Raw genomic sequence first — 27,195 nt, 5'->3', positions numbered from 1 at the left:
TATCTTACCAATAATGATGTAGTATAAGGAGGTAGTTTACCAATAATGATGTAGTATAAGGAGGTAGCTTTACAATAATGATGTAGTATAAGGAGGTAGCTTACCGATAATGATGTAGTATAAGGAGGTAGCTTACCAATAATGATGTAGTATAAGGAGGTAGCTTACCAATAATGATGTAGTATAAGAAGGTAGCTTACCAATAATGATGTAGTATAAGGAGGTAGCTTACCAATAATGATGTAGTTTAAGGAGGTAGCTTACCAATAATGATGTAGTATAAGGAGGTAACTTACCAATAATGATGTAGTATAAGGAGGTAGCTTACCAATAATGATGTAGTTTAAGGAGGTAGCTTACCGATAATGATGTAGTATAAGGAGGTAGCTTACCAATAATGATGTAGTATAAGGAGGTCGCTTACCGATAATGATGTAGTATAAGGAGGTAGCTTACCGATAATGATGTAGTATAAGGAGGTAGCTTTACAATAACGATGTAGTATAAGGAGGTAGCTTACCAACAAGGGCCTTCAAATTTGACAAATTCCAGTGTTTGGTGCGCCTCTCCGTCAGAGAGGGCCAGGCAACCTTCTCATTTGTTAATTTTTAAGGCCCTATATAAGGCTATATTAGTGGGTAATCTGCCTCTAATCCAATCTGCCTAATTCCTCCTTTTCCTCGCCCCCCTCTCCCTCTCTCACCAGGAGGACAAACTCAGGGCGCCGGGGGGTTTGGGTGTACGAGATCGGCACCTCGCCATTCTTTCACGCCATTACACCAGGCCTGGCCACCCACTTACCCTCAGAGGGGGACCTAGGCAAGCCTGTGGTGCCTCTGTCGCCAAGGCAACCCGGGGCAGAACAGGAGGAAGAGGAGGAGGAGGAAGAGCAGGAGGCTCCAACCGTCCACCCGGTGGGATATCAGCCGAGGTATCCCTTCTGGTACCCCGACCGAGAGCCAGTGGAGCCGACGTACCCCGACCCAGAGCCTGTGGAACCAAGGTACCCCGACCCAGAGCCTGTGGAACCAAGGTACCCCGATACGAAGCACGCGGAACCAAGGTACCCCGATACAAAGCATGCGGAACCAAGGTACCCCGACACAAAGCATGTGGAACCAAGGTACCCCGACACAAAGCACACGGAACCAAGGTACCCCGACCCAGAGCCCGTGGAACCAAGGTACCCCGACCCAGAGCCCGTGGAACCAAGGTACCCCGACCCAGAGCCCGTGGAACCGCGATACCCTGAACCCCCCCGATCCCGTCCCCAGAATCCACAGGTAGTGGTGGTGGACGAAGACCTAGATGTGGACGGTAAATCACACGCACATTTAATGGTTAATCACAGATCTGATGTTTGGTGGTTAATCACAGATCTGATGTTTGATGGTTAATCACAGATCTGATGTTTGGTGGTTAATCACAGATCTGATGTTTGATGGTTAATCACAGATCTGATGGTTAATGGTTAATCACAGATCTGATGTTTGGTGGTTAATCACAGATCTGATGTTTGATGGTTAATCACAGATCTGATGCTTGGTGGTTAATCACAGATCTGATGTTTGGTGGTTAATCACAGATCTGATGTTTGATGGTTAATCACAGATCTGATGCTTTGTGGTTAATCACAGATCTGATGTTTGATGGTTAATCACAGATCTGATGGTTAATCACAGATCTGTTGTTTGATCGTTAATCACAGATCTGATGTTTAATGGTTAATCACAGATCTGATGTTTGATGGTTAATCACAGATCTGATGTTTGATGGTTAATCACAGATCTGATGTTTGATGGTTAATCACAGATCTGATGTTTGGTGGTTAATCACATTCCCTGCCACGCTTCTAGCCCATCTTATACCACTCTCTGCCAGTGCTGTAACCCTATGGAGTCGCTCACCTTCTTTGCAGGGCTATAACTTTTTAAATTGTATTGCTAAATTGACATTACTATGGCCCATTCAACATCGATTATCTATCGTTCAGGATGTGGGAACATTATACTTTTTCATTCATAGATTCATACGAAAATACCGGAATATAAATATGTTTTTATCGTTTTCTGCAGTAATTCCTAGAACGCTAGTTATAGGCCTAAACGCATAATATAGATTATCGATTGCAGTTTATTCGTGATACACGCTATATTAAAAAATCCAACTGAATACGATCCTAAACGTTATGACTCATCATGCGCGGATGAACGGGGGGGGGGGGGGGTGGTCGTTTATAAGTCTGTGATCGTCAGTAAATACTTTATGTAGTATGGGTTGATTTATTGATCAGTTGGTTTGTAAACAAAGAAATGTACAATCGCCTTGAAAATGACGTCAGCGTCCTCTTACCGTTGGCCGCTGAGACTGGAGCAAAAAGATCCCACTTATTTGACGGCGATCGAGTCGATCCATTTCCGGTTTGTATAATAATAATAACAGCCCAAATCATGTCGATTATTGAGTTATGGCAGCGATCCATATACACAGTGTCCATATACACAGTGTGTGTCTTGAGTCCCGCGACAATAATATTATAATAATAATAATATGTGAGTGCCGGACGCATTTCCCAGACGCACCGAGATCGACTCGTCCATTTCCGGTTTGGTAACTCGCCGATCATCCACCAGGCGGCAGTATTGAAGCGTTGCAGAGTTGTGCATGCTCCCACTGCATCAGACCAGGCTCTGTGAGGGAATTATGAATAACATGGCGGAAAAATGAAATATGATCTCAATAACGTTGTATGCCGTGGAATGGCAGATTTAGCATGAACTTGAAACACGTCGTAAGCCGTTTCCGGCGCTGGATGTGTTAAGGCACGAGTGTGAAAAAGAAAAGTTTCCAATACATTATAAAAACAGACATACATTTTTTTTATTGTATTAGGCTTTCGAGAGGGTTAAAATAAACAACGTACATACATGTAATTTGGTAGGTGAACATATGAAGCTAGGAGCCAACTTTTAGTGTTACCTTCCAAAATAAATCATCCCAGAGTCAGTTCCTTAGTCGGCCTATTCCCCATTGAAGACTGTTGTGTTTGTTTTGGTTCTTCTTCCTGTGTTTGATAGGTGTTTGTTTTGGTTCTTCTTCCTGTGTTTGATAGGTGTTTGTTTTGGTTCTTCTTGCAGTGTTTGATAGGTGTTTGTTTTGGTTCTTCTTGCAGTGTTAGATCGTTTTTTTTGTTCTTGTAGTGTTTGATAGGTGTTTTGTTTTGGTTCTTCTTGCAGTGTTTGATAGGTGTTTGTTTTGGTTCTTCTTGCAGTGTTTGATAGGTGTTTGTTTTTGTTCTTCTTGTAGTGTTTGATAGGTGTTTGTTTTGGTTCTTCTTGCAGTGTTTGATAGGTGTTTGTTTTTGTTCTTCTTGTAGTGTTTGATAGGTGTTTGTTTTGGTTCTTCTTGCAGTGTTTGATAGGTGTTTGTTTTTGTTCTTCTTGTAGTGTTTGATAGGTGTTTGTTTTGGTTCTTCTTGCAGTGTTTGATAGGTTTTTGTTTTGGTTCTTCTTGCAGTGTTTGATAGGTGTTTGTTTTGGTTCTTCTTCCTGTGTTTGATAGGTTTTTGTTTTGGTTCTTCTTGCAGTGTTTGATAGGTGTTTGTTTTGGTTCTTCTTGCAGTATTGATAGGTGTTTATTTTGGTTCTTCTTGCAGTGTTTGATAGGTGTTTGTTTTGGTTCTTCTTGCAGTGTTTGATAGGTGTTTGTTTTGGTTCTTCTTGCAGTGTTTGATAGGTGTTTGTTTTGGTTCTTCTTGCAGTGTTTGATAGGTGTTTGTTTTTGTTCTTCTTGTAGTGTTTGATAGGTGTTTGTTTTTGTTCTTCTTGCAGTGTTTGATAGGTGTTTGTTTTGGTTCTTCTTGCAGTATTGATAGGTGTTTGTTTTGGTTCTTCTTCCTGTGTTTGATAGGTGTTTGTTTTGGTTCTTCTTCCTGTGTTTGATAGGTGTTTGTTTTGGTTCTTCTTGCAGTGTTTGATAGGTGTTTGTTTTGGTTCTTCTTGCAGTATTGATATGTGTTTGTTTTGGTTCTTCTTGCAGTGTTTGATAGGTGTTTGTTTTGGTTCTTCTTGCAGTGTTTGATAGGTGTTTGTTTTTGTTCTTCTTGTAGTGTTTGATAGGTGTTTGTTTTGGTTCTTCTTGCAGTGTTTGATAGGTTTTTGTTTTGGTTCTTCTTGCAGTGTTTGATAGGTGTTTGTTTAGGTTCTTCTTCCTGTGTTTGATAGGTGTTTGTTTTGGTTCTTCTTCCTGTGTTTGATAGGTGTTTGTTTTGGTTCTTCTTGCAGTATTGATATGTGTTTGTTTTGGTTCTTCTTGCAGTGTTTGATATGTGTTTGTTTTGGTTCTTCTTGCAGTGTTTGATAGGTGTTTGTTTTTGTTCTTCTTGTAGTGTTTGATAGGTGTTTGTTTTGATTCTTCTTGCAGTGTTTGATAGGTGTTTGTTTTGGTTCTTCTTCCTGTGTTTGATAGGTTTTTGTTTTGGTTCTTCTTGCAGTGTTTGATAGGTGTTTGTTTTGGTTCTTCTTGCAGTATTGATAGGTGTTTGTTTTTGGTTCTTCTTGCAGTATTGATAGGTGTTTGTTTTTGGTTCTTCTTGCAGTGTTTGATAGGTGTTTGTTTTGGTTCTTCTTGCAGTGTTTGATAGGTGTTTGTTTTGGTTCTTCTTGCAGTGTTTGATAGGTGTTTGTTTTGGTTCTTCTTGCAGTGTTTGATAGGTGTTTGTTTTGGTTCTTCTTTCAGATGTTTGATGGATTTGTGTTTTGGTTCTTCTTGCAGTATTGATAGGTGTTTGTTTTGGTTCTTCTTGCAGTGTTTGCGTACAACTTTGAGACGTGTGCCAACAGCGGGCAGAAGTGCTCGGCGTTCGCTGAGTGCAGGGACTACAGCCACGGCTACTGCTGCCATTGTAAGCCTGGTTTCTATGGCAACGGAAAGGACTGCGTCGCTGAAGGTAACCGTGTGTTAGCCTTGGTGCTACGGTAACGTTACAACCATTATTAGATTTAGTGAGGGACCAAGTAAGATCAGTGAAATACTGTATGTAGGAAGAACAGGTAGGATAGGCACATAGTAGATAATAGTAGATAATAGAAGCTAGGCAAGGAAATACACTTATCTTACTACCAGAAGATTTATTTTGTGTTTACTACATTTACATTTTACATTTAGTCATTTAGCTGACGCTTTTATCCAAAGCGACTTACAAGTTCTGTGCGACAAGTCATCAGAGCAGTTACTACAGAGCATCAGTCATGGCTGTTGGAATGTAGAGCTATTTAACACTTATTTGAACAAAGACTAGACTATGTATATAATTAAAGACTTGTTATATATATAACTAAATACTAGACTATGTATATAACTAAAGACCAGACTATGTATATAACTAAAGACTAGACTATGTATATATAACTAAATACTAGACTATGTATATACCTAAAGACTATACTATGTATATAACTAAAGACTAGACTATGTATATAACTAAAGACTAGACTATGTATATAACTAAAGACTAGACTATATATAACTAAAGACTAGACTATGTATATATAACTAAAGACTAGACTATATATATAACTAAAGACTAGACTGTATATACCTAAAGACTAGACTATGTATATATAACTAAAGACTAGACTATGTATATAACTAAAGTCCAGACTATGTATATAACTAAAGACTATACTATATATATAACTAAAGACTAGACTATATATAACTAAATACTAGACTATGTATATACCTAAAGACTAGACTATGTATATATAACTAAAGACTAGACTATGTATATAACTAAAGACTAGACTATGTATATAACTAAAGACTAGACTATGTATATACCTAAAGACTAGACTATATATATAACTAAAGACTAGACTATGTATATAACTAAACTAAAGACTAGACTATGTATATACCTAAAGACTAGACTATGTATATATAACTAAAGACTAGACTATGTATATAACTAAAGACTAGACTATGTATATATAACTAAAGACTAGACTATGTATATAACTAAAGACTAGACTATGTATATAACTAAATACTAGACTATATATATACCTAAAGACTAGACTATGTATATATAACTAAAGACTAGACTATGTATATAACTAAAGACTAGACTATGTATATATAACTAAAGACTAGACTATGTATATATAACTAAAGACTAGACTATGTATATATAACTAAAGACTAGACTATGTATATAACTAAAGACTAGACTATATATATAACTAAAGACTAGACTATATATAACTAAAGACTAGACTATATATAACTAAAGACTAGACTATGTATATAACTAAAGACTAGACTATGTATAACTAAAGACTAGACTATATATATAACTAAAGACTAGACTATATATATAACTAAAGACTAGACTATGTATATAACTAAAGACTAGACTATGTATATAACTAAAGACTAGACTATGTATATATAACTAAAGACTAGACTATATATACCTAAAGACTAGACTATGTATATAACTAAAGACTAGACTATGTATATAACTAAAGACTAGACTATGTATATAACTAAAGACTAGACTATATATATAACTAAAGACTATACTATATATATAACTAAAGACTAGACTATGTATATACCTAAAGACTAGACTATGTATATAACTAAAGACTAGACTATGTATATAACTAAAGACTAGACTATATATATAACTAAAGACTATACTATATATATAACTAAAGACTAGACTATGTATATAACTAAAGACTAGACTATATATAACTAAAGACTAGACTATGTATATAACTAAAGACTAAACTATGTATATATAACTAAAGACTAAACTATGTATATATAACTAAAGACTATACTATGTATATAACTAAAGACTAGACTATGTATATAACTAAAGACTAGACTATGTATATAACTAAAGACTAGACTATATATAACTAAAGACTAGACTATATATATATATAACTAAAGACTAGACTATGTATATAACTAAAGACTAGACTATGTATATAACTAAATACTAGACTATATATATATAACTAAAGACTATACTATATATATAACTAAAGACTATACTATGTATATAACTAAAGACTAGACTATGTATATAACTAAAGACTAGACTATATATAACTAAAGACTAGACTATATATATAACTAAAGACTAGACTATGTATATACCTAAATACTAGACTATATATATAACTAAAGACTATACTATATATATAACTAAAGACTAGACTATGTATATAACTAAAGACTAGACTATGTATATAACTAAAGACCAGACTATATATAACTAAAGACTAGACTATGTATATAACTAAAGACTAGACTATGTATATATAACTAAAGACTAGACTATGTATAACTAAAGACTAGACTATGTATATACCTAAAGACTAGACTATGTATATAACTAAAGACTAGACTATGTATATATAACTAAAGACTAGACTATATATATAACTAAAGACTAGACTATGTATAACTAAAGACTAGACTATGTATATATAACTAAAGACTAGACTATATATAACTAAAGACTAGACTATATATATAACTAAAGACTAGACTATGTATAACTAAAGACTAGACTATGTATATAACTAAAGACTAGACTATGTATATATAACTAAAGACTAGACTATATATAACTAAAGACTAGACTATATATATAACTAAAGACTAGACTATGTATAACTAAAGACTAGACTATGTATATAACTAAAGACTAGACTATGTATATATACCTAAAGACTAGACTATGTATATAACTAAAGACTAGACTATATATATACCTAAAGACTAGACTATGTATATAACTAAAGACTAGACTATGTATATATAACTAAAGACTAGACTATGTATATAACTAAAGACTAGACTATGTATATATAACTAAAGACTAGACTATGTATATACCTAAAGACTAGACTATATATACATAAAGACTAGACTATGTATATATAACTAAAGACTATATAATGACCAGGTGTGTATGGTATAACTTGCACCCTTGTCAGCAGGTTAACTAACCCGTCTGGTCTGCAGGAAAGCCGCAGAGGATGAACGGGAAGGTGAACGGCCGAGTGTCGGTGGGCGGCAGGCCGGTGGAGTTCAGGAACAACGACCTGCACTCGTACGTGGTGGCCAACGACGGGCGCACCTACGTGGCCATCAGCACCATCCCCGACGACGTGGGCCCCTCCCTGCAGCCCCTGGCCTCCCTGGGCGGAGTCATCGGCTGGGCGTTCGCCCTGGAGCAGCCCGGCTTCCACAACGGGTTCAGCCTCATCGGTATGGGGAGGGGCTTGACTGTGTCTCCGTCTCTCGCGTCTCGCGTAGGGTTACCATACCATACCATAACATACCATAAGATACGATACCATAAGATACCATACCATTATCATATCATACCATACCATACCATATCATATCATACCATACCATACCATAAGATACGATACCATATCATACCATACCATAAGATACCATACCATATCATACCATACCATAAGATACCATATCATACCATACCATACCATATCATACCATATCATACCATATCATACCATATCATACCATACCATACCATACCATACCATAAGATACCATACCATATCATACCATACCATACCATACCATAAGATACCATACCATAAGATATCATACCATACCATAAGATACGATACAATACCATACGATACCATACCATACAATACCATACCATACCATACCTTATCATATCATACCATACCATAAGATACCATACCATAAGATATCATACCATACCATATGATATGATACAATACCATAAGATACCATACCATACCATAAGATACCATACCATAAGATACCATACCATACCATAAGATACCATACCATAAGATACCATACCTTATCATACCATACCATACCATAAGATACCATACCATATCATACCATACCATACCATACCATATGATACAATACCATACAATATCATACCTTATCATATCATACCATACCATACCATACCATAAGATACCATACCATAAGATATCATACCATACCATATGATATGATACAATACCATAAGATACCATACCATACAATATCATACCTTATCATATCATATCATACCATACCATACCATACCATAAGATACCATACCATAAGATATGATACCATAAGATACCATACCATACCATAAGATACCATACAATACCATAAGGTACGATACCAAATCCATTGGTGTTTTGTCCCTACACACGCTACAATTAAAAAATCTAATTCATATGATAGGTATTATGTTTCATCATGAATGCATGAAAGGGGGGGGGGGGGTAGTTTCTGATTAATTGATTGCCAATAACGGCATTCGTTATTACCACAACATACGCTGATCAGGGGGATGGCTATGAAATCCTTGCATGATCAAGCTGAAATTGACGTTAAATTGTCCTTACCTGTGGCCGTGGGATTCCAAAAAGAATATTCCAATTATTTGATTGCCATCTGGTAGATCATAATGTCCATTTGGCCCACGACATAACCCACCACAGCATAATGAATCGGGGGTCCCGAAAACTATTCAATGCGATCGGGTGAAGCCCTAGGTTCAGGTTAGTAGAAAAGACTACTACTACGTATCGATATTTCCCCCCACCACTAGTATATATATACGTGGTTGGCCAGGAATGTGTTAAAATGAGCAAAAGAGAAGAATTAACCAGAGCAATGGCATGTTGATGGATATAGTTTCAACATGAACTTTAATATTAAACTGCGGGGTTCGTCTCATTGCTTCTCGATGGAGGTTCTCTATCGAAAGTTCCCTCAAATAAATATCAAGCGCGTAAATCCTTTTTATTTGTTATTTTATGTAAAAAAAAAAAGAAAAACATGTTTTTTGACGTTTGCTCGGGATAGGATTTGTGTCACCGCTTCATGGACGAGGGGGGGGAGAGTTGTTATGAGTTCCCTGCTCCCGGCTCCCGGCTCCCAAGTCTGTGATCTGAGGCCTTGAAATGTTGTTCCAAGTCATTGCTTCCAGCTGGCCAGAGATCCCTCCCTACAGCCCCTCGTTTGAAGTGTCACTTAAACCGGCTGAGGGGGCGGAGCCTCTGGGCAGCGGTTTTTAACCCTTTCACTGCCACACGACAGAAGGTTAACCCTTTACTATCACACAACCGACGGTCGTGAAAGGGTTAACCGGCGGTCGCGTGGCAGTGAAAGGGTTAACCGTTTTGGTAGTGCGGCGGTGAAAGGGTTAATGAGCGGGTGGTTTCACCTTCCCCCGGCCGTGAGGTGAGACCCGCGGTCAGTCACTTTTGAGCGGCTTTGATCAGATGTTATTACAATCAGGCCCCGTGGCTCGCGAGTCAATAATAAACGGGGGTCGTCTGGAATTGAATCCAAGTGAAGGCGTACTGAATTCTTAACCCTTTCACTGCCACCCACTACAGAAGGGTTAACCCTTTACTATCACACCACTACAGACGGTTTGGTAGTGTAGTGTGGTAGTGAAAGGGTTAACCCTTTGTTGTGTGGCAGTGAAAGGGTTAACCTTCTGTATTGTCGCAGTGAAAGGGTTAAAGATAAGATATCCCTTTATTGATCCCCTTGGGGGAAATTCGGGCGTTATAGCGGCATGGTGGCGGGGGGGAGGGTGAGGTACAGGTATGGGCAGGGTAATAGTAGAAAGACATAAATATAGGCAATACGTTTAGATCTGAATATAAAAATACGAGGGGTAAAAAAAATAAACAGTGTAATAATATAATTAACTCTCAATATAAAAATATGGGAAAGTAAACAAATATGCAGATTATGCCATATCGGTTATATTATACATTACAATAAATATAGGCAATAAAGAATTTGTATCTGAACGTATACTATGAGTAAGAGTAAAAGTAAACAGTATACACAAGGTGCCCTAACTGGCATGATATACGTCATATGTTGTAGTCCGTGCAGGTTTTGTTTTTTGAGCGACAAATACATAATAAACCGAGTTGTCTGGAGTTTAATCCAAGTTAAGACGAGTTCTTCCTCCATATCCTGCTGCTGTTAGTCGACTAAAACTAAACAGTCGTTCCTCCTTCCTTCCACCTCCCCATCCCCCGCTGCAGGCAGCGCGTTCAACAAAGACCAGACTATGTATATAACTAAAGACCAGACTATGTATATAACTAAAGACCAGACTATGTATATAACTAAAGACCAGACTATGTATATAACTAAAGACCAGACTATGTATATAACTAAAGACTAGACTATGTATATAACTAAAGACTAGACTATGTATATAACTAAAGACCATACTATGTATATAACTAAAGACCAGACTATGTATATAACTAAAGACTAGACTATGTATATAACTAAAGACTAGACTATGTATATAACTAAAGACTAGACTATGTATATAACTAAAGACTAGACTATGTATATAACTAAAGACCAGACTGAGTATATAACTAAAGACCTCCCCCCTCCCCCGCCCCCCTCTCCCCCTCCCTCTCCCTCTCCCCCCTCCCCCCTCCCCCGCCCCAGGCGGCGTGTTCTCCAGACAGGCCGAGGTGATCTTCCAGCCCGGCGGCGAGCGGCTCACCATCAAGCAGCAGTTCCAGGGCATCGACGAGCACGACCACCTGGTGGTGAGCACCGAGCTGGAGGGAAGTCTGCCGGAGGTGCCGCGGGGAGCCAGCGTCCAGATCGACCCCTACAAGGAGATCTACCAGTACAGCACTGACCGTAAGCAGCCGCGGGGGGGGGGGGGGGGCACTCAGAGGCCCGTGTGTGGGGCCCTTTACTACCACACTACAGATGGTTAACCGTCTAGTGTCATAGTAAAGGGTTAACCTTCCGTAGCGTGGTAGCGAAAGGGTTAACCCTTTGTCGTGCGGCAGTGAAAGGGTTAACCGTCTGTAGTGTGGTAGTGAAAGGGTTAACCTTCCGTAGTGTGGTAGCGAAAGTGTTAACCCTTTGTCGTGCGGCAGTGAAAGGGTTAACGGAGCTGTACGTGGTATTTTCTTTGTTGTAAGTGGTCTACATGTTAACATAATAGCTCTACATTCCCACAGACATCATTGATATATGGAGTGTCTGGTCAGTAACATGGGTCTCCCAGTCCCTCAGCTCTGCAGTAAACAGCCATCACTGATATAGAGTGTCTGGTCAGTAACATGGGTCTCCCAGTCCCTCCACTCTGCAGTAAACAGCCATCACTGATATAGAGTGTCTGGTCAGTAACATGGGTCTCCCAGTCCCTCCGCTCTGCAGTAAACAGCCATCACTGATATAGAGTGTCTGGTCAGTAACATGGGTCTCCCAGTCCCTCAGCTCTGCAGTAAACAGCCATCACTGATATAGAGTGTCTGGTCAGTAACATGGGTCTCCCAGTCCCTCCACTTTGCAGTAAACACAAAATACACTTTATCCAATCAGGAGAGAGAACTCCACACTGAAAAAAAAAGGTCTGACAAAAATAAGTAATAAAGTAAATTATGGTAAAATAATCTGCCAGTGCAGTGAGCCAATGTGACTTGGCGAGATTTCCTGAAATAAGTACAAATATCTAGGGGTTCTCTCTCCTGATTGGATAATAATATCTAGGGTTCTCTCTCCTGATTGGATAAAGTGGGGAGGGATACCAGAAGAATTTATGTTCTGTTTACTGCAGAGCGGAGGGACTGGGAGACCCATGTTACTGACCAGACACTCTATATCAGTGATGGCTGTTTACTGCAGAGGGGAGGGACTGGGAGACCCATGTTACTGACCAGACACTCTATATCAGTGATGGCTGTTTACTGCAGAGGGGAGGGACTGGGAGACCCATGTTACTGACCAGACACTCTATATCAGTGATGGCTGTTTACTGCAGAGGGGAGGGACTGGGAGACCCATGTTACTGACCAGACACTCTATATCAGTGATGGCTGTTTACTGCAGAGCGGAGGGACTGGGAGACCCATGTTACTGACCAGACGCTCTATATCAGTGATGGCTGTTTACTGCAGAGGAGCAGGAGGGACTGGGAGACCCATGTTACTGACCAGACACTCTATATCAGTGATGGCTGTTTACTGCAGAGGGGAGGGACTGGGAGACCCATGTTACTGACCAGACATTCTATATCAGTGATGTCTGTTTACTGCAGAGTGGAGGGACTGGGAGACCCATGTTACTGACCAGACACTCTATATCAGTGATGACTGTTTACTGCAGAGTGGAGGGACTGGGAGACCCATGTTACTGACCAGACACTCTATATCAGTGATGGCTGTTTACTGCAGAGTGGAGGGACTGGGAGACCCATGTTACTGACCAGACACTATATCAGTGATGACTGTTTACTGCAGAGTGGAGCGACTGGGAGACCCATGTTACTGACCAGACACTCTGTATCAGTGATGGCTGTTTACTGCAGAGGGGAGGGACTGGGAGACCCATGTTACTGACCAGACACTCTATACTAGTGATGGCTGTTTACTGCAGAGTGGAGGGACTGGGAGACCCATGTTACTGACCAGACACTCTATATCAGTGATGGCTGTTTACTGCAGAGTGGAGGGACTGGGAGACCCATGTTACTGACCAGACGCTATGTATCAGTGATGTCTGTTTACTGCAGAGTGGAGGGACTGGGAGACCCATGTTACTGACCAGACACTCTATATCAGTGATGGCTGTTTACAGCAGAGCGGAGGGACTGGGAGACCCATGTTACTGACCAGACACTATATCAGTGATGGCTGTTTACTGCAGAGTGGAGGGACTGGGAGACCCATGTTACTGACCAGACACTCTATATCAGTGATGGCTGTTTACAGCAGAGCGGAGGGACTGGGAGACCCATGTTACTGACCAGACACTATATCAGTGATGGCTGTTTACAGCAGAGCGGAGGGACTGGGAGACCCATGTTACTGACCAGACACTCTATACTAGTGATGGCTGTTTACTGCAGAGTGGAAGGACTGGGAGACCCATGTTACTGACCAGACACTCTATATCAGTGATGGCTGTTGGAGTGTAGAGCTATTTAACACTTATTTTAACAAAGAATACCACTTACAGCACCTTTCAGGGGATCCTACAGGCTGTAAAACTGGAACAAAGGGTTGGTAGGATGGAGGAGGGTTGGTAGGATGAATAAAGAGGGACGACCCGGACGGTCCTGGAGTGTAAATAAAGGTTTGAAATGAAATGAAATCATTATTTTCTGTAACGGATGTTTGCACCCCCCCCCCCTCCTAGTCATCACCTCGTCCTCCAACCGCGACTACACCATCAGCCTGCCGGACGGCGGCGTCCAGACCAGGAGCTACCAGTGGCGGCAGACCATCACCTTCCAGAGCTGTCGCCATGACGACGCCTACAGGGCGGCCCCGCCCACCCAGCAGCTCAGCGTGGACCAGGTCTTCGTCATGTACGACGTCAGCAACCAGCTGATCCGCTATGCCATGAGCAACAAGGTCGGCTCCGTCCACAGTGAGTACAGAGTCCTCCTCCGCGCTGGTAGCGCTGCGACGCGTCTTTACTTAAGTACTCTACTTAAATATTTAAGTATTACGAGTACAAGTATTTTCATCTGAGGGAACTTTGTACTTTGTACTCCACTACATTTCTCTGAACCCACCAGTTACTTGTTACTTTGAAGAAAATGATTTAGCATAGAAAGCATGGAAGCATTATAACTGCATCACATACCACTTTAGCATGAGCTTTAATCAGAGCAGCATAACTGGACCACATACCACTTTAACATGACATTTAATCAGAGCAGCATAACTTTAGCATAACTTTAACCTTTAATATATACTTAAGTAAAGTAAAAACTGTGTAATCGATATCGGATCGTTCAAATGAAATGATTAAATATAGATTTTCTTTTCTATATTTCCATTGCGTCATCCCATGTTTTCTTTGTGGGGTGAAAAGCGTGTGATCGGCTGAATGTCCAGGCTTCCTTCAGTCTTGGAAGTCCTGGAGGAGTCATGGAATTAATAAATCCTGCTCTCTGGGCTCTGAGGACTTATGCACAATTATACAAAGTTTTGAAAACGTTACGAACATTTGCGCCTGATCCCCAAGTGTCTAACGTCAAGCCGGGCTGCCGGTAGATGGACTGTGTGTAGCTAAAGGAATAACAACCCAAATAACACATTTCCTGCTTGCATAAGTCCTAAGTAACGGTCGCGGCTAGCCAAAACAATATCTGCGACGGTCAAATGGAACTTGGACTTGTTTCCTGTTAGTCTCACGCGTGCATTTAAGATTTAAGATTCAAGATTTGTTTATTAAGGACAATGCAAATGAATGAACATCATTTACATGAGTGTATGCATAACATCACAGCACGATAAGGACGTAAATATGCCGGGAATAGCACAGGGCTAATTTCCACCCGTAACATGACATTCAGTCAGTACAACATCACTAACATCCCTAATGAGTGCATATTTGACAGCCATTTCCTGAGTTGGCCCCTAAAGGTGGACAGGGTGGTACATTCCCTTAAGGGGACCGGAAGGCTGTTCCATGTTCCACGTTCCCTTTATCGATAGAACATTTTTGCTGAAGGCGGTCTTTCTAAAACGGACCTCACAATCCCCTCTGGTGTTTGACCCATAGTGGCTAATCCAGTGTTCCTTTTCTCGTGGATAAACTCCTTGAGAGGGGGAGGGGCTAATCTGTGCAGGCATTTATATACAAAACAGGAACTTTTATAACGTCTGAGGTTTTCAAACATTTTTTATTTGATGCTCATCCAGGATTTTTTTCCAGTGGTGGTATGAGTACTGTTTCCTTCACAGAAAAACGACGGGTCAGAAATAAGTGTGAGCCTTCAAGGTGTTCCCGGTATTCCTTGGAAGTGAAGCGCTGTGGATTCCATTCATTTCTCCCTGTCCTCTGCAACATGACGTGGCTCGACGGGCCGGCGAGGGCGTACAGTAATGACAGTAATGACACGCTTCAAGCGCGTCGTCGGCCCCAGAACACGACACACGACGCCGGGGGGGAGGGGGGTGTTCCTCCGCGTTTTTTGACATTTCAGGCGGTTTCCTTTGTTCGCGTCCAGTTGTGCAAACGTTAGTGAGCTTGCAGGATTCTCAAACCTCGCACACCCCCAGTGTACTGTGAAGGTTCCACATTTGGTTAAGCGATATATCACAGCAAGAGGGAGTGCTGTGAATACTGAATATGAGCAGGGCTATGATTCGGTCGTAGGTACGAGGCCTCAGATTGATTGATTGATTGATTGATTGATTGATTGAACATTTTATTAACAGATTGCAGAATGGGTACAATACAGTAAGCTCAAAACACACCATTGTTAAGGGGATGCAGACCAGAGAAAGACTTTCGTCTTGTTTACATCAGGGTCCCCCATTTTCAATTCATCATAACATACATGACATACAGGTAGACAGTACGGCTACATCTATACATTTATGACATACCTGTACCAGATTTACAAATACAGTACTGTTTGTGATACAAAAAGAGTAAAAAAAAAAGAAAGAAAGAGTATATACATTTGACGAAGAAACTGTACATTGGAGGAGGTGGGGTGGGGGGGGGGGGGTGGGGTTGGGTAGGTGGGGTGCGATATTGAGAACCGTTCTACACGCGACATTTATTAGTTAAAGGCGCTGTAAGTGCAATTTCTTTTGTTAAAATAAGTGTTCTGACTAGGGACCGATCGCCTTTTTTTGCTCCCGATCCGATCCCGATCATGTGATTTTAAATATCTATCGATCCGATCGTTTCCGATCCGATCTTTCACATTAGTAATCAATTTTGCCGCATTTTTGTCAGAAACTGGCAGAGCGAGACAAGCCCCTCTGTTGCCTATAGTCCGGGGCGCGAGCGCGGAGGCTTTTGTTATTACATTCACCCTGAGAAATGTGCTTCTGCTTCATATGAGAAATATTTAAAGTTTCAATATATGTTTGCACATTAGTATACATAGAGTGTTCGACTTACGTAATGGTCCATTCTGGTCTGAAACGCCGACGATAATCCTCAGTCACGTTATCCTCCAGGTGAAAAGTTAGTCTGAAAACTTCGCCTCCAGCCTGTCCTCCTTGCAAACATTGCAACTGGCTTGACTTTCTATTTTAAAATGCTTAGTTCCAAACCTCTGACATTAAGTCTAGCTGCTCAAATCAGTGGATATTAACCGTGTTTCGGGAGCGACGTGTTGTACTGTTGTGATGTGGAGCGTGTAGCGTGTAGCCGGTCTAAATTAAAGGAAATGTGTTTGTTGCAACGGTGTAAATTAAAGGGGAATGTGTTTGTTGTGGACAATTATTCTGCTCTGTGTGACAATAAATACATTAATGATGATATATTATATGTAATTTAAAACCAAAACTAAGGCCTCCGTATGAGTTTAAGACGTAGACATGGTCATGTTTGTTGAATAAAATTTTTCTTTTTTTTACTGCCGATTTTTATTATAATTTTTTCCCGATCCCCGATCCTCTGAAAAGCACGTGATCGACGCCGATCCCGATCACGTGATCGGATCGGGACATCCCTAGTTCTGACACTTATTTTACATTCTGACAGCCATAACTGATGGTGGGTCTCTCAGTCCCTCCACTCTGCAGAAAACAGAACATAAATATTCTGGTATCCCGTTCCCACTTTATCCAATCAGGAGAGAGAACCCTAGATATTTCTACTTATTTCAAGATATCTTGCCAGGCCAAATTTGCTTACTGCACTGGTCGATTATTTTACTTGTTTCAAGCACATTATTTGCTTAAAACTGGGTTTTATTTCTTATATTTGTCGTTAAGAGTTCTCTTTCCTGGTTGGATAAAGTGGGAACGGGATACCAGAAAATGTAGTCCATAAAATGTAGTCTGTTAACTGCCCAGACGTATAGGGTACTATTTTTTTTTCTATTTTTTTTTACATTTCTATAACCTTTATTTACCCAGGCAAGCAAGTAAGAACAAATTCTGATTTTATTTATTGTCAAAAGTATGCATAATGTTATGTTAATTCCACAACAAGACATATGTAATGTTAATTACCTGAAATTATGGGGGGGGGGAAACCCTGCATATATCGGTATCGGTTGATATCGGTTGATATCAGTATCGGAAATTAAGAGTTGGACAATATCGGTATATCGGTATCGGTAAAAAAGCCAATATCGAGCATGTTGATGCATGATGAAGACCTACTGGCGTCTCCAGTGAATATAATGGAAAGAATGACCTCTTCAACAACTAGTTACAAACACTTTAATGTTGTTTATGATCTCGACACAAAAAAGATATATACTTTATGTATTCAATGCAAAAAATATATCATACTTTATATATTCAATACTAAAGATATATCATACTAAAGATATATCATACTTTATGTATTCAATACTAAATATATATCATACTTTATGTATTCAATACTAAAGATATATCATAATTTATGTATTCGATACTAAATATATATTCTACTTTATGTATTCAATACTAAATATATATCATACTTTATGTATTCAATACTAAATATATATATCATACTTTAGAATAGAATGGAATGATCTTTATTGTCATTGTTACAATGTTACAACGGAATTTTAAATGCAGCCCTGGGTGCTAGCCGTCACACAGTCCTAGATCACAAAAACACAGTCCTAAACACAGTATTAAATATAAAAACAAGAATAAGGCATAATAGACATAACATAAACATAAACAGGGGGGGTATAAAAGATAATTGCACTATCCCTTAGTGTGTGCGTGTGCGTGGGGGGGGGGGGGGGGTTGCAGGGGAGATTGTTGTTTTAAAATTGAGCTGAGTCTAGTGCACATAATGTTCAAGTTTCAAGTTCAAGTTTCTTTAATAGTTGTCATACAGAAGTACAGAATACTTTCATACAAAATGCTTCTTACTGTTACGCTCCAGAGACTGTGCTAGACAAGATAAGTATCAAATAACATAGTATAGCATGTAATTTAGAAGTAGAAAATGAGGTCACAGTGTTCAGTATAGACATATGTACAATGTTCGATGCAGAATAGACGTAACTGAGTTACCATATAATATACAATACTATGCAGTGTACTAATGTACAGTACTATATAGTGCAAAGCAGAAATGGGATGAGGTACAATTTAGGTACCTGGGATAAAAACTTCAGTCTGTTAGTCGGCATGGCGCTGAAACGCCTGCCCGAGCGCAGCCGTATGAGGTGTTTGTTGCCAGGGTGGTGTGGGTCCTTTAGTATTTTCACTGCCTTCTTAAGACAGCGGGAGTTAAAGAGTTCTTCCAGTGAGGGGAGGGGGCAGCCAATGATTTTTTGGGCCGAGTTGACGACCCTCTGGAGCGCCTTCCTCTCTGCGGCTGTGCAGCTGAGGAACCACACATTGATGCAGTAGGTGAGGATGCTTTCCACGGAGCAGCGGTAAAGCAGGTCTTGTCTGAGGTGGTAATTCCTGAGTATTCTCAGGAAGTAGACTCTCTGTTGTGCCTTCTTCACGATCGCCTTGTCGTTGGTTCTCCAGGTCAGGTCATCCTCCATATATATATACTAAATATATGTCATACTTTATGTATTCAATACTAAAGATATATCATACTTTATATATTCTTTTTACTTTACCTACTTTTTCTCCTCCTTTTTCTGTGATTTTTCTCCCATCCCAATTTTCCTCTCGTGCCAATTCTCCCCTCCCCTGTCCTGATCGTTGCTCGCATGTGCCCCCCACTGGCCGGTCGTAGGGAGGATAGAGGCCTATCACGTGTCCCCTCCGATACACGTGGAGGCAGCCAGTCACTTCTTTTCACCTGCCAGCGCGGACTCTCATTGGCGAGGTGTAACGTGTGGGAGGCCTCACACTACTCTCGCCATTTCCTGTCTTTGCTGTGCAGGCGCCCTGACCGACCTGTAGGAGTCGCTGTTTACAACGACCAGATTACCACCCCATCGACTCCCCTCCCGCTGACTCTGCCAATTGAGTCAGTATGACGGCCGGCCCAAGCCGGAGGCAACGCTGACAGCCGGATTCGATACCGGTGTCTCTTGCGTTGGTGACGAGCGCAATGTCCGCTGCGCCACCCAGCCGCCCTCATACTTTATATATTCAATACTAAATATATATCATACTTTATATATTCAATACTAAATATATATCATACTTTATTTGGACTTTTCAGAGGTTAGTTAGACATAAAATAGCAAAACATTGATAGAATAAAAGCAATTCAGAGAGTAAGATAAGGGTAACGGTAAGGGTAGGGTATTACGTGAAGGAATGTGCTAACGTGTCTCAAACATGCATTCGTGTCAGCGGGGGTCAGCGGGGTCAGCGGGGGTCATGGGGTCAGCGGGGGGTCAGGTTAGAGGAAGATAGACGAGAACCTCGTCCTCGTGCTCCTAGGAACACAGTGAGGCCATTGAGGAGGAGGAGGAGGGTGAAGGTTAGCGGGAGGCCCTGCTTCATTCACAGCGGGTTATTTATGACTATGATGGACGGGAGGTGTTAAAGAGAAGGGGGGGGGGGGGGGGCGGATGGGGTGGGGCGGGGGGGTGGGGGGGCCGGGGGGGTGGGGGGGCCGCCAGAACTGGATCCGGTAGAGCCAGTGCTCCCGCGCTTCGAATCGACATTCGCTCGGCCGTCGTCGTGTTGACACCGTAACGTTGATTTTGATTTCAAACCTTTAGTTCGACTAAATCGGTTCCCCCCTGGTTCAGAGCAAACTCCAGGAACCCTGAGATGTCAGGGGGGTGTCGGGTTACCGACCAGGACCGAGGCCGTAGAGCGCGAAGCGATGGCCGCCGTCCGGTTTGCCTGAGACCCGATTGGTCGATGGTGCTGCTACTACCGTCGTTCGAATGGTCATTCCGGAGACGTTGAAATTAAACGTGTTTAACTTGTGCAACTTCCTGAACATCCATGCTCTTGTCACACGTGAGGCACTGATTTCCATGACGCTATCAAAACGATAGGGCAGCCATTGTACAGCGTACGAAAGGAGATCACCGTGGTAGTCTATGATAGTCTATGGTAGTCTATGGTAGTCTATGATAGTATATGATAGTCTATGGTAGTCTATGATAGTCTATGGTAGTCTATGGTAGTCTATGATAGTCTATGGTAGTCTATGATAGTCTATGGTAGTCTATGATAGTCTATGGTAGTCTATGGTAGTCTATGATAGTATATGATAGTCTATGGTAGTCTATGATAGTCTATGGTAGTCTATGGTAGTCTATGATAGTCTATGTTAGTCTATGATAGTATATGGTAGTCTATGATAGTCTATGGTAGTCTATGATAGTCTATGGTAGTCTACGGTAGTCTATGGTAGTCTATGATAGTCTATGGTAGTCTACGGTAGTCTATGGTAGTCTATGGTAGTCTATGATAGTCTATGGTAGTCTACGGTAGTCTATGGTAGTCTATGGTAGTCTATGATAGTCTATGGTAGTCTACGGTAGTCTATGGTAGTCTATGGTAGTCTATGATAGTCTATGGCAGTCTACGATAGTCTATGATAGTCTATGATACTCTACCGCAGCGTGGTGGCACAGGGGTTAGCACTGCTGCCTCACAGCGAAGAGGTCCCCCCGGGTTCGAACCCCTGACGAGAGGCCTTTCTGTGTGGAGTTTGCATGTTCTGCCCGTGTTTGACCCCCAGCAAGGGGGGGCCTTTCTGTGTGGAGTTTGCATGTTCTCCCCGTGTTTGCGTGGGTTTCCTCCAGGGTACTCTGGTTTCATAAAAGACATGCTAGCTACCTTCTTACTGTCTTTCACTATTTCTTACTGTCTTTCACTATGATGTACCTTACCCACTATGTTGCTATCCTTATGCTACTACCTATCGTGCTAATATGTCTACTGCTATACACTCAGAGTGTAACAGTGAAGTTCAACACTATTTGACGACCAACGCCACTGACCCTTAGCTGCCAGAGTTGCACCCCTTCCTGCTGACTTGTTGTTCACCATTTGTAAGTCGATTTTGGATAAAAGCGTTCAGCTAAATGACTAAATGTAAAGGTAAATGTAGGCGGGGACGAAAACAAGCCCACTAGCTAATTCTGGCACATTTACATTGACGTGGAAACTGAAAATGTTGATTCATTCAAATAAATGAATAAAAAGAAAAAAAGAAAAAAGGCCCTTTTGTATTCATTGGAGTTCTGCAGGGGAGGATGGCACCAGGACGAGGGGTGTGGAGGCTCCAGGACGAGGGGGCTGAGGGCACAGGACGAGGGGGGGGGTGAAGGCACATGGGGGCGGTTGGAGATTGAGGCTGTTGACGGGGTGGTTAGGGGGCAGGTTATGCAAGCAACCTTGACTCAGCTGGGGTTTATTGGCAAAAAGTGGAACATCTGTGGCCAGTTTTCCTGTGAGGAGGCTGTGGGGTCTGGGGGGGGGGGGGGGGGGGGGGGGGGGGCCGGAGACTTCAAACACGCTCCCTAATAAGCAGCTGTCTGATAGGCGGGCGTCACATGGCGGGAGACGTGCCCGAAGGACGAGTGTCTGCAGAGCGGAGAGGCGCTGTTGACTCCCGGTGTTGACTCTTCCCTCGGCCTGTTTGGGAAACACTCGTTCACATCTGTGGGCGAGGTGTATTCTGTCTTTATGGCCCGAGAGGAAGACGGGCGTCGTCTTCTTCTTCATCTCCTCCTCCTTCTCCTCCTTCTTTTTCTCCTTCTTCTCCTCCTTCTTCCTCTCCTACTTATTCTCCTTCTTCTTCTCCTTCTCTTCCTTCTCCTCCTTCTTCGTCTTCTTCTTCATCTCCTCCTCCTCCTCCTTCCTCCTCCTTCTCCTCCTTCTTCTTCTTCTTCTTCTTCTTCTTTCTTCTTCTTCTTCTTCTTCTTCTTCTTCTTCTTCTTCTTCTTCTTCTTCTTCTCCTTCTTCTTCTTCTTCTTCTTCTTCTTCTTCTTCTTCTTCTTCTTCTTCTTCTTCTTCTTCTTCTTCTTCTTCTTCTTCTTCTTCTTCTTCTTCTTCTTCTTCTTCTTCTTCTTCTTCTTCTTCTTCTTCTCCTCCTCCTTCTTCTTCTCCTTCTTTTCTTATCCTTCTTCTTCATCTCCTTTTCTCCTCCTTCTTCTTCTTCTTCTTCTTCTTCTTCTTCTTCTTCTTCTTCTTCCTTCTTCTTCTCCTTCTTCTCCTTCTTCTTCTCCTTCTCCTCCTCTTCTCCTTCTTCCTCTTCTTCTTCTTCTCCTTCTTCTTCTTCTTCTTCTTCTTCTTCTTCTTCTTCTTCTTCTTCTTCCTTCTTCTTCTTCTTCTTCTTCTTCTTCTTCTTCTTCTCCTTCTCCTTCTCCTTCTCCTTCTCCTTCTCCTTCTTCTCCTCCTCCTTCTTCTTCTCCTTCTTTTTCTTATCCTTCTTCTTCATCTCCTTTTTCTCCTCCTTCTTCTTCTTCTTCTTCTTCTTCTTCTTCTTCTCCTTCTTCTTCTCCTTCTTCTTCTCCTTCTCCTCCTCTTCTCCTTCTTCTTCTTCTCCTCATCCTTCTTCTTCTCCTTCTTCTTCTCCTCCTCCTTCTTCTTCATCTCCTTCTTCTCTCTCTTCTTCTTCTCCTTCTCCCTCCTCTTCTCCTTCTTCCTCTTCTTCTTCTTCTCCTCCTCCTCCTTCTTCTCCTTCTTCTTCTCTCCTCATCTTCTTCTTCTTCTTCTTCTCCTTCTTCTTCTCGTCCTTCTTCTTCTTCTTCTTCTTCTTCTTCTTCTTCTTCTTCTTCTTCTTCTTCTTCTTCTTCTTCTTCTTCTTCTTCTTCTTCTTCTTCTTCTTCTTCTTCTTCTTCTTCTTCTTCTTCTTCTTCTTCTTCTTCTCATTCTTCTTCTTCTCATTCTTCTTTTTCCTTCTTCTTCTCCTCCTTCTTCTCCTTCTTCTCCTCCTCCTTCTTCTTCTCCTCCTCATTCTCCTTCTCCTCCTCCTTCTCCTTCTTCTTCTCCTCCTCCTTCTCCTTCTCCTTCTCTTCTCCTTCTCCTTCTCCTCCTCCTTCTTCTCCTTCTCCTCCTTCTTATCCTCCTCATTCTCCTTCTTCTCCTCCTCCTTCTTCTTCTCCTTCTTCTCCTTCTTCCTCTCCTCCTTCTTCAACCTTCTTCTCCTCCTTCTTCTCCTCCTCCTTCTTCTCCTCCTCCTTCTCCTCCTCCTCGTTCTTCTTCTCCTTCTCCTCATTCTCCTTCTTCTTCTCCTCCTTCTTCTCCTCCTTCTCTTCTCCTTCTTCTCCTTCTCATTCTTCCTCTCCTCCTTCTTCAACCTTCTTCTCCTCCTTCTTCTTCTCCTCCTTCTCCTCCTCCTCCTCCTCCTCCTCCTCCTCCTCCTCATTCTTCTTCTCCTTCTCCTTCTCATAAGAATGTTCTACATTGAATAACACTTTGTATACACGAACACATTTGTCCACCAAATAGTTCAATACATTACTGGAAATATCTTAGCAGCATCTCTATGCTTTCCCCTCATTTTTTAGAATGCAATGATTAGCAACACCCTCCAATTGATATTTACCAGGAATTACAAGTTGACAGTTTATAGAATATTATTCTTTCAAGACCTGTCAATACCTACTGAGCTTTCTTTGTTTGCTGAAGATAAAGGTGTCAGGTTGGACTATGTACAGTATGACATACAGTATGTCCTCATGCTATAGTGGGCCATACATAGTTTCCCTGAGGAATAAAGGACATATGACATTTTACATTTAGTCACATTTTTCTTCTTCTCCTCCTTCTTCTTCTCATTCTCCTCCTTCTTCTCCTTCTTCTTCTCCTTCTTCCTCTTCTTCTCCTTCTTCTCCTCCTTCTTCTCCTCCTTCTTCTCCTTCTCCTTCTTCTGCTCCTCCTTCTTCTCCTTCTTCTTCTCCTTCTCCTTCTTCCTCTTCTTCTACCACAACTACACACAGGACCATGAGAGCAGTGATGTACCTGAACGCGTTCAATGAACGATCGTTCATGAACGCGTTCGTATTTTGGGCGAACGTGAACTGAACGTACTGATTATCCGCTAAATGAACGTTATTGAGAACGCGTTCATTATCAGCGCTGTATAACGGCGTTCAAACGTGCGTTCATTCTCAGCACTATTATTATAACGGCGTTCAAAGGTGTGCCAGATTTCATATGCATTTCAGCCGAAAACCCAGTTAAAACACACCGTAAACAGGCTACAAAAGTATGTGGAAAACCACCCGATCTGGCAACGCGCCTGTCACCCCTGGCTACGTCATCAGACTCCTCTACACAACAACAGTGGAACCGCGGAATCTGCGAGCAGAAGCCGAGAGCTACAGCAGCAGGTCGAGAGCAGCACTCGCTCAGAGTCAGACTCTACGACGTCGGCGTATGAGCATTTAAAAGAGTTTAACGTTAAAGTCAGTACTGACTCAGACGGAAAAAATTTAACGTTTGTCTGTAAACTTTGTCCACCGGTTTGAAGAAGCAAGTCCGTATATCGACAGCAAACCTTAAAGTTTAAACGGCACATTGAGAATAAGCAAACGACCTGTTTTTGTTTTCATAATAAAGACAATTCAAGCAACGTTTTTCCTCATGTTTTGAAAATATACTGTAGAGATGAAAGCTGCAGCTGCTACTAGTGTGGACTGAATGGGCGACAGCAAAGCGTTATGGAAATGCATTGATTGATTGATGAAAACTTTATTAACAGACAATTGTTAAGAGGAATGCAGACCAGAGAAAGACTTTCGTCTTGTTTACATCAGGATCCCCCATTTTCAATTCATCAGGACATATATGACAAATGAAAAATGCAAATGCCAGTATTCCGATTGCTGTCTGTGGTTCAATAATTTTTACAAATAATAGCACGCAGCCAGCAACGTATTGGAAAAAATAACTATACATTTTTTTTTAAAGAACTATAAACTATAAATTAGTTCTTTTTTGAAACCATGAACTTTAGTTAACATTTTTGAATTATGAACTATGAACTGAACTAGTTCATTTTAAAAATTGTGAACTGTGAACTGAACTAGTTCATGTAGAAAGTGAACTTTCCCAACACTGCATGAGAGTACGAAAGTCAATGGAGAATGCTGGAAATTAATTCCCCCCCCCAAAAACACTTCCTGTTGCCACATGTGAAACGTGTGAAACGTGTTCCCCGCTCATATCTGTGCCTCCGAACATTCTGCACTAAAGCGCCAGCTCATCGGCCCCATAGGTTTTGAGATATCGCACGGATTCACACACCCACACACACACTCACCCACACACACACAGATGGTACCGAATGCATACTGTCCCTCGGAATGGCTCTGCCTTCCACGGACATAAAAACACGCAATTTGGATCTCCCTCAACTCACTGTAAATCGGAATAGATTTGAAAGGTCCCATATTTTGTTTAATTTTTAACTTTTTGGGCAATTTTACACAATTCCTGTGAGTCTATGGAACACATCTGTAATCCCCCCCCCCCCAATAAAATGCATTGTTTTTAGGGATGCTCGATATTGGCTTTTTTACCGATACCGATATTCCGATATTGTTCAACTCTTAATTTCCGATACCGATACCGATACCGATATCAACCGATACCGATATATGCAGGGTTTCCCCCCCAAAAAAACTGAATAATTTCAGGTAACTAATAATTTCACTGGATGCATTCAAAAGGCTTCTAAATGTAAGCATTATCTGTGCAAAATATGATAATTAAGTTAAAATTAACATTACATATCTCTTGTTGTTGAATTAAACCAACATGCATACTTTTGACAATAAATAAAATAAGAATAGGTTCTTACTTGCTTGCCTGGGTAAATAAAGGTTAAATAAATGTAAAAAAATATATATATATATTGTTATTGTTTTTTTTTTTTGTTTTTTTTATACCGGTATTTTCCGATATCACATTTTACTGCCGATATCGGCCGATAATATCGGACATCCCTAATTGTTTTGTATTTTAATCAAGTACTGTGGAGCACCTCTTTGTGCCCTTCCAATGTCCAAGCTGTTTTTGGCTGGGCTCCGCCCATACTCGCAATGCGCTTTGAGTGACAGTCACCCACCTGCACTAGCAAAGGGGTTCCCAAACTTTTCAGGCCAGGACCCAGAAAATAAGGCGTCAGAGAGCCGCGGCCCAATGCACATCGTCAGGCTTTTTTTAATTTATTTCTTTGCCCGGCGACCGATTTTTTAAGCCAATATCACTTCAATCCTATTAAGTTAGTTCAAGTTAGTTATTCATTTATATGTGCTATTTATGA

The 27,195-nt window shown here is 41.2% G+C and overlaps 1 protein-coding gene across 1 annotated transcript in view; it reads left to right on the top strand.

The window, feature by feature from the left end:
- LOC311232593 (nidogen-1-like) overlaps window positions 1-27,195 on the top strand; it is a gene marked incomplete at its 5' end in the record, with an annotated part of 86,299 nt that overhangs the window by 7,039 nt on the left and 52,065 nt on the right. Inside the window, 5 exons of the mRNA XM_084319453.1 lie at window positions 707-1,317; window positions 4,808-4,948; window positions 8,050-8,295; window positions 11,539-11,739; window positions 14,248-14,481. Coding sequence (XP_084175579.1) covers window positions 707-1,317; window positions 4,808-4,948; window positions 8,050-8,295; window positions 11,539-11,739; window positions 14,248-14,481 — 1,433 coding nt within the window. The remainder of the gene's footprint in view (window positions 1-706; window positions 1,318-4,807; window positions 4,949-8,049; window positions 8,296-11,538; window positions 11,740-14,247; window positions 14,482-27,195) is intronic.

The sequence above is a fragment of the Notolepis coatsorum genome, assembly GCF_963971535.1.
Source record: "Notolepis coatsorum genome assembly, chromosome: 7".
Lineage (NCBI taxonomy): Eukaryota > Metazoa > Chordata > Actinopteri > Aulopiformes > Paralepididae > Notolepis > Notolepis coatsorum.
The sequence above is the reverse complement of the archived record's forward strand: the minus strand, read 5'-3'. Positions and strand labels throughout refer to the sequence as shown.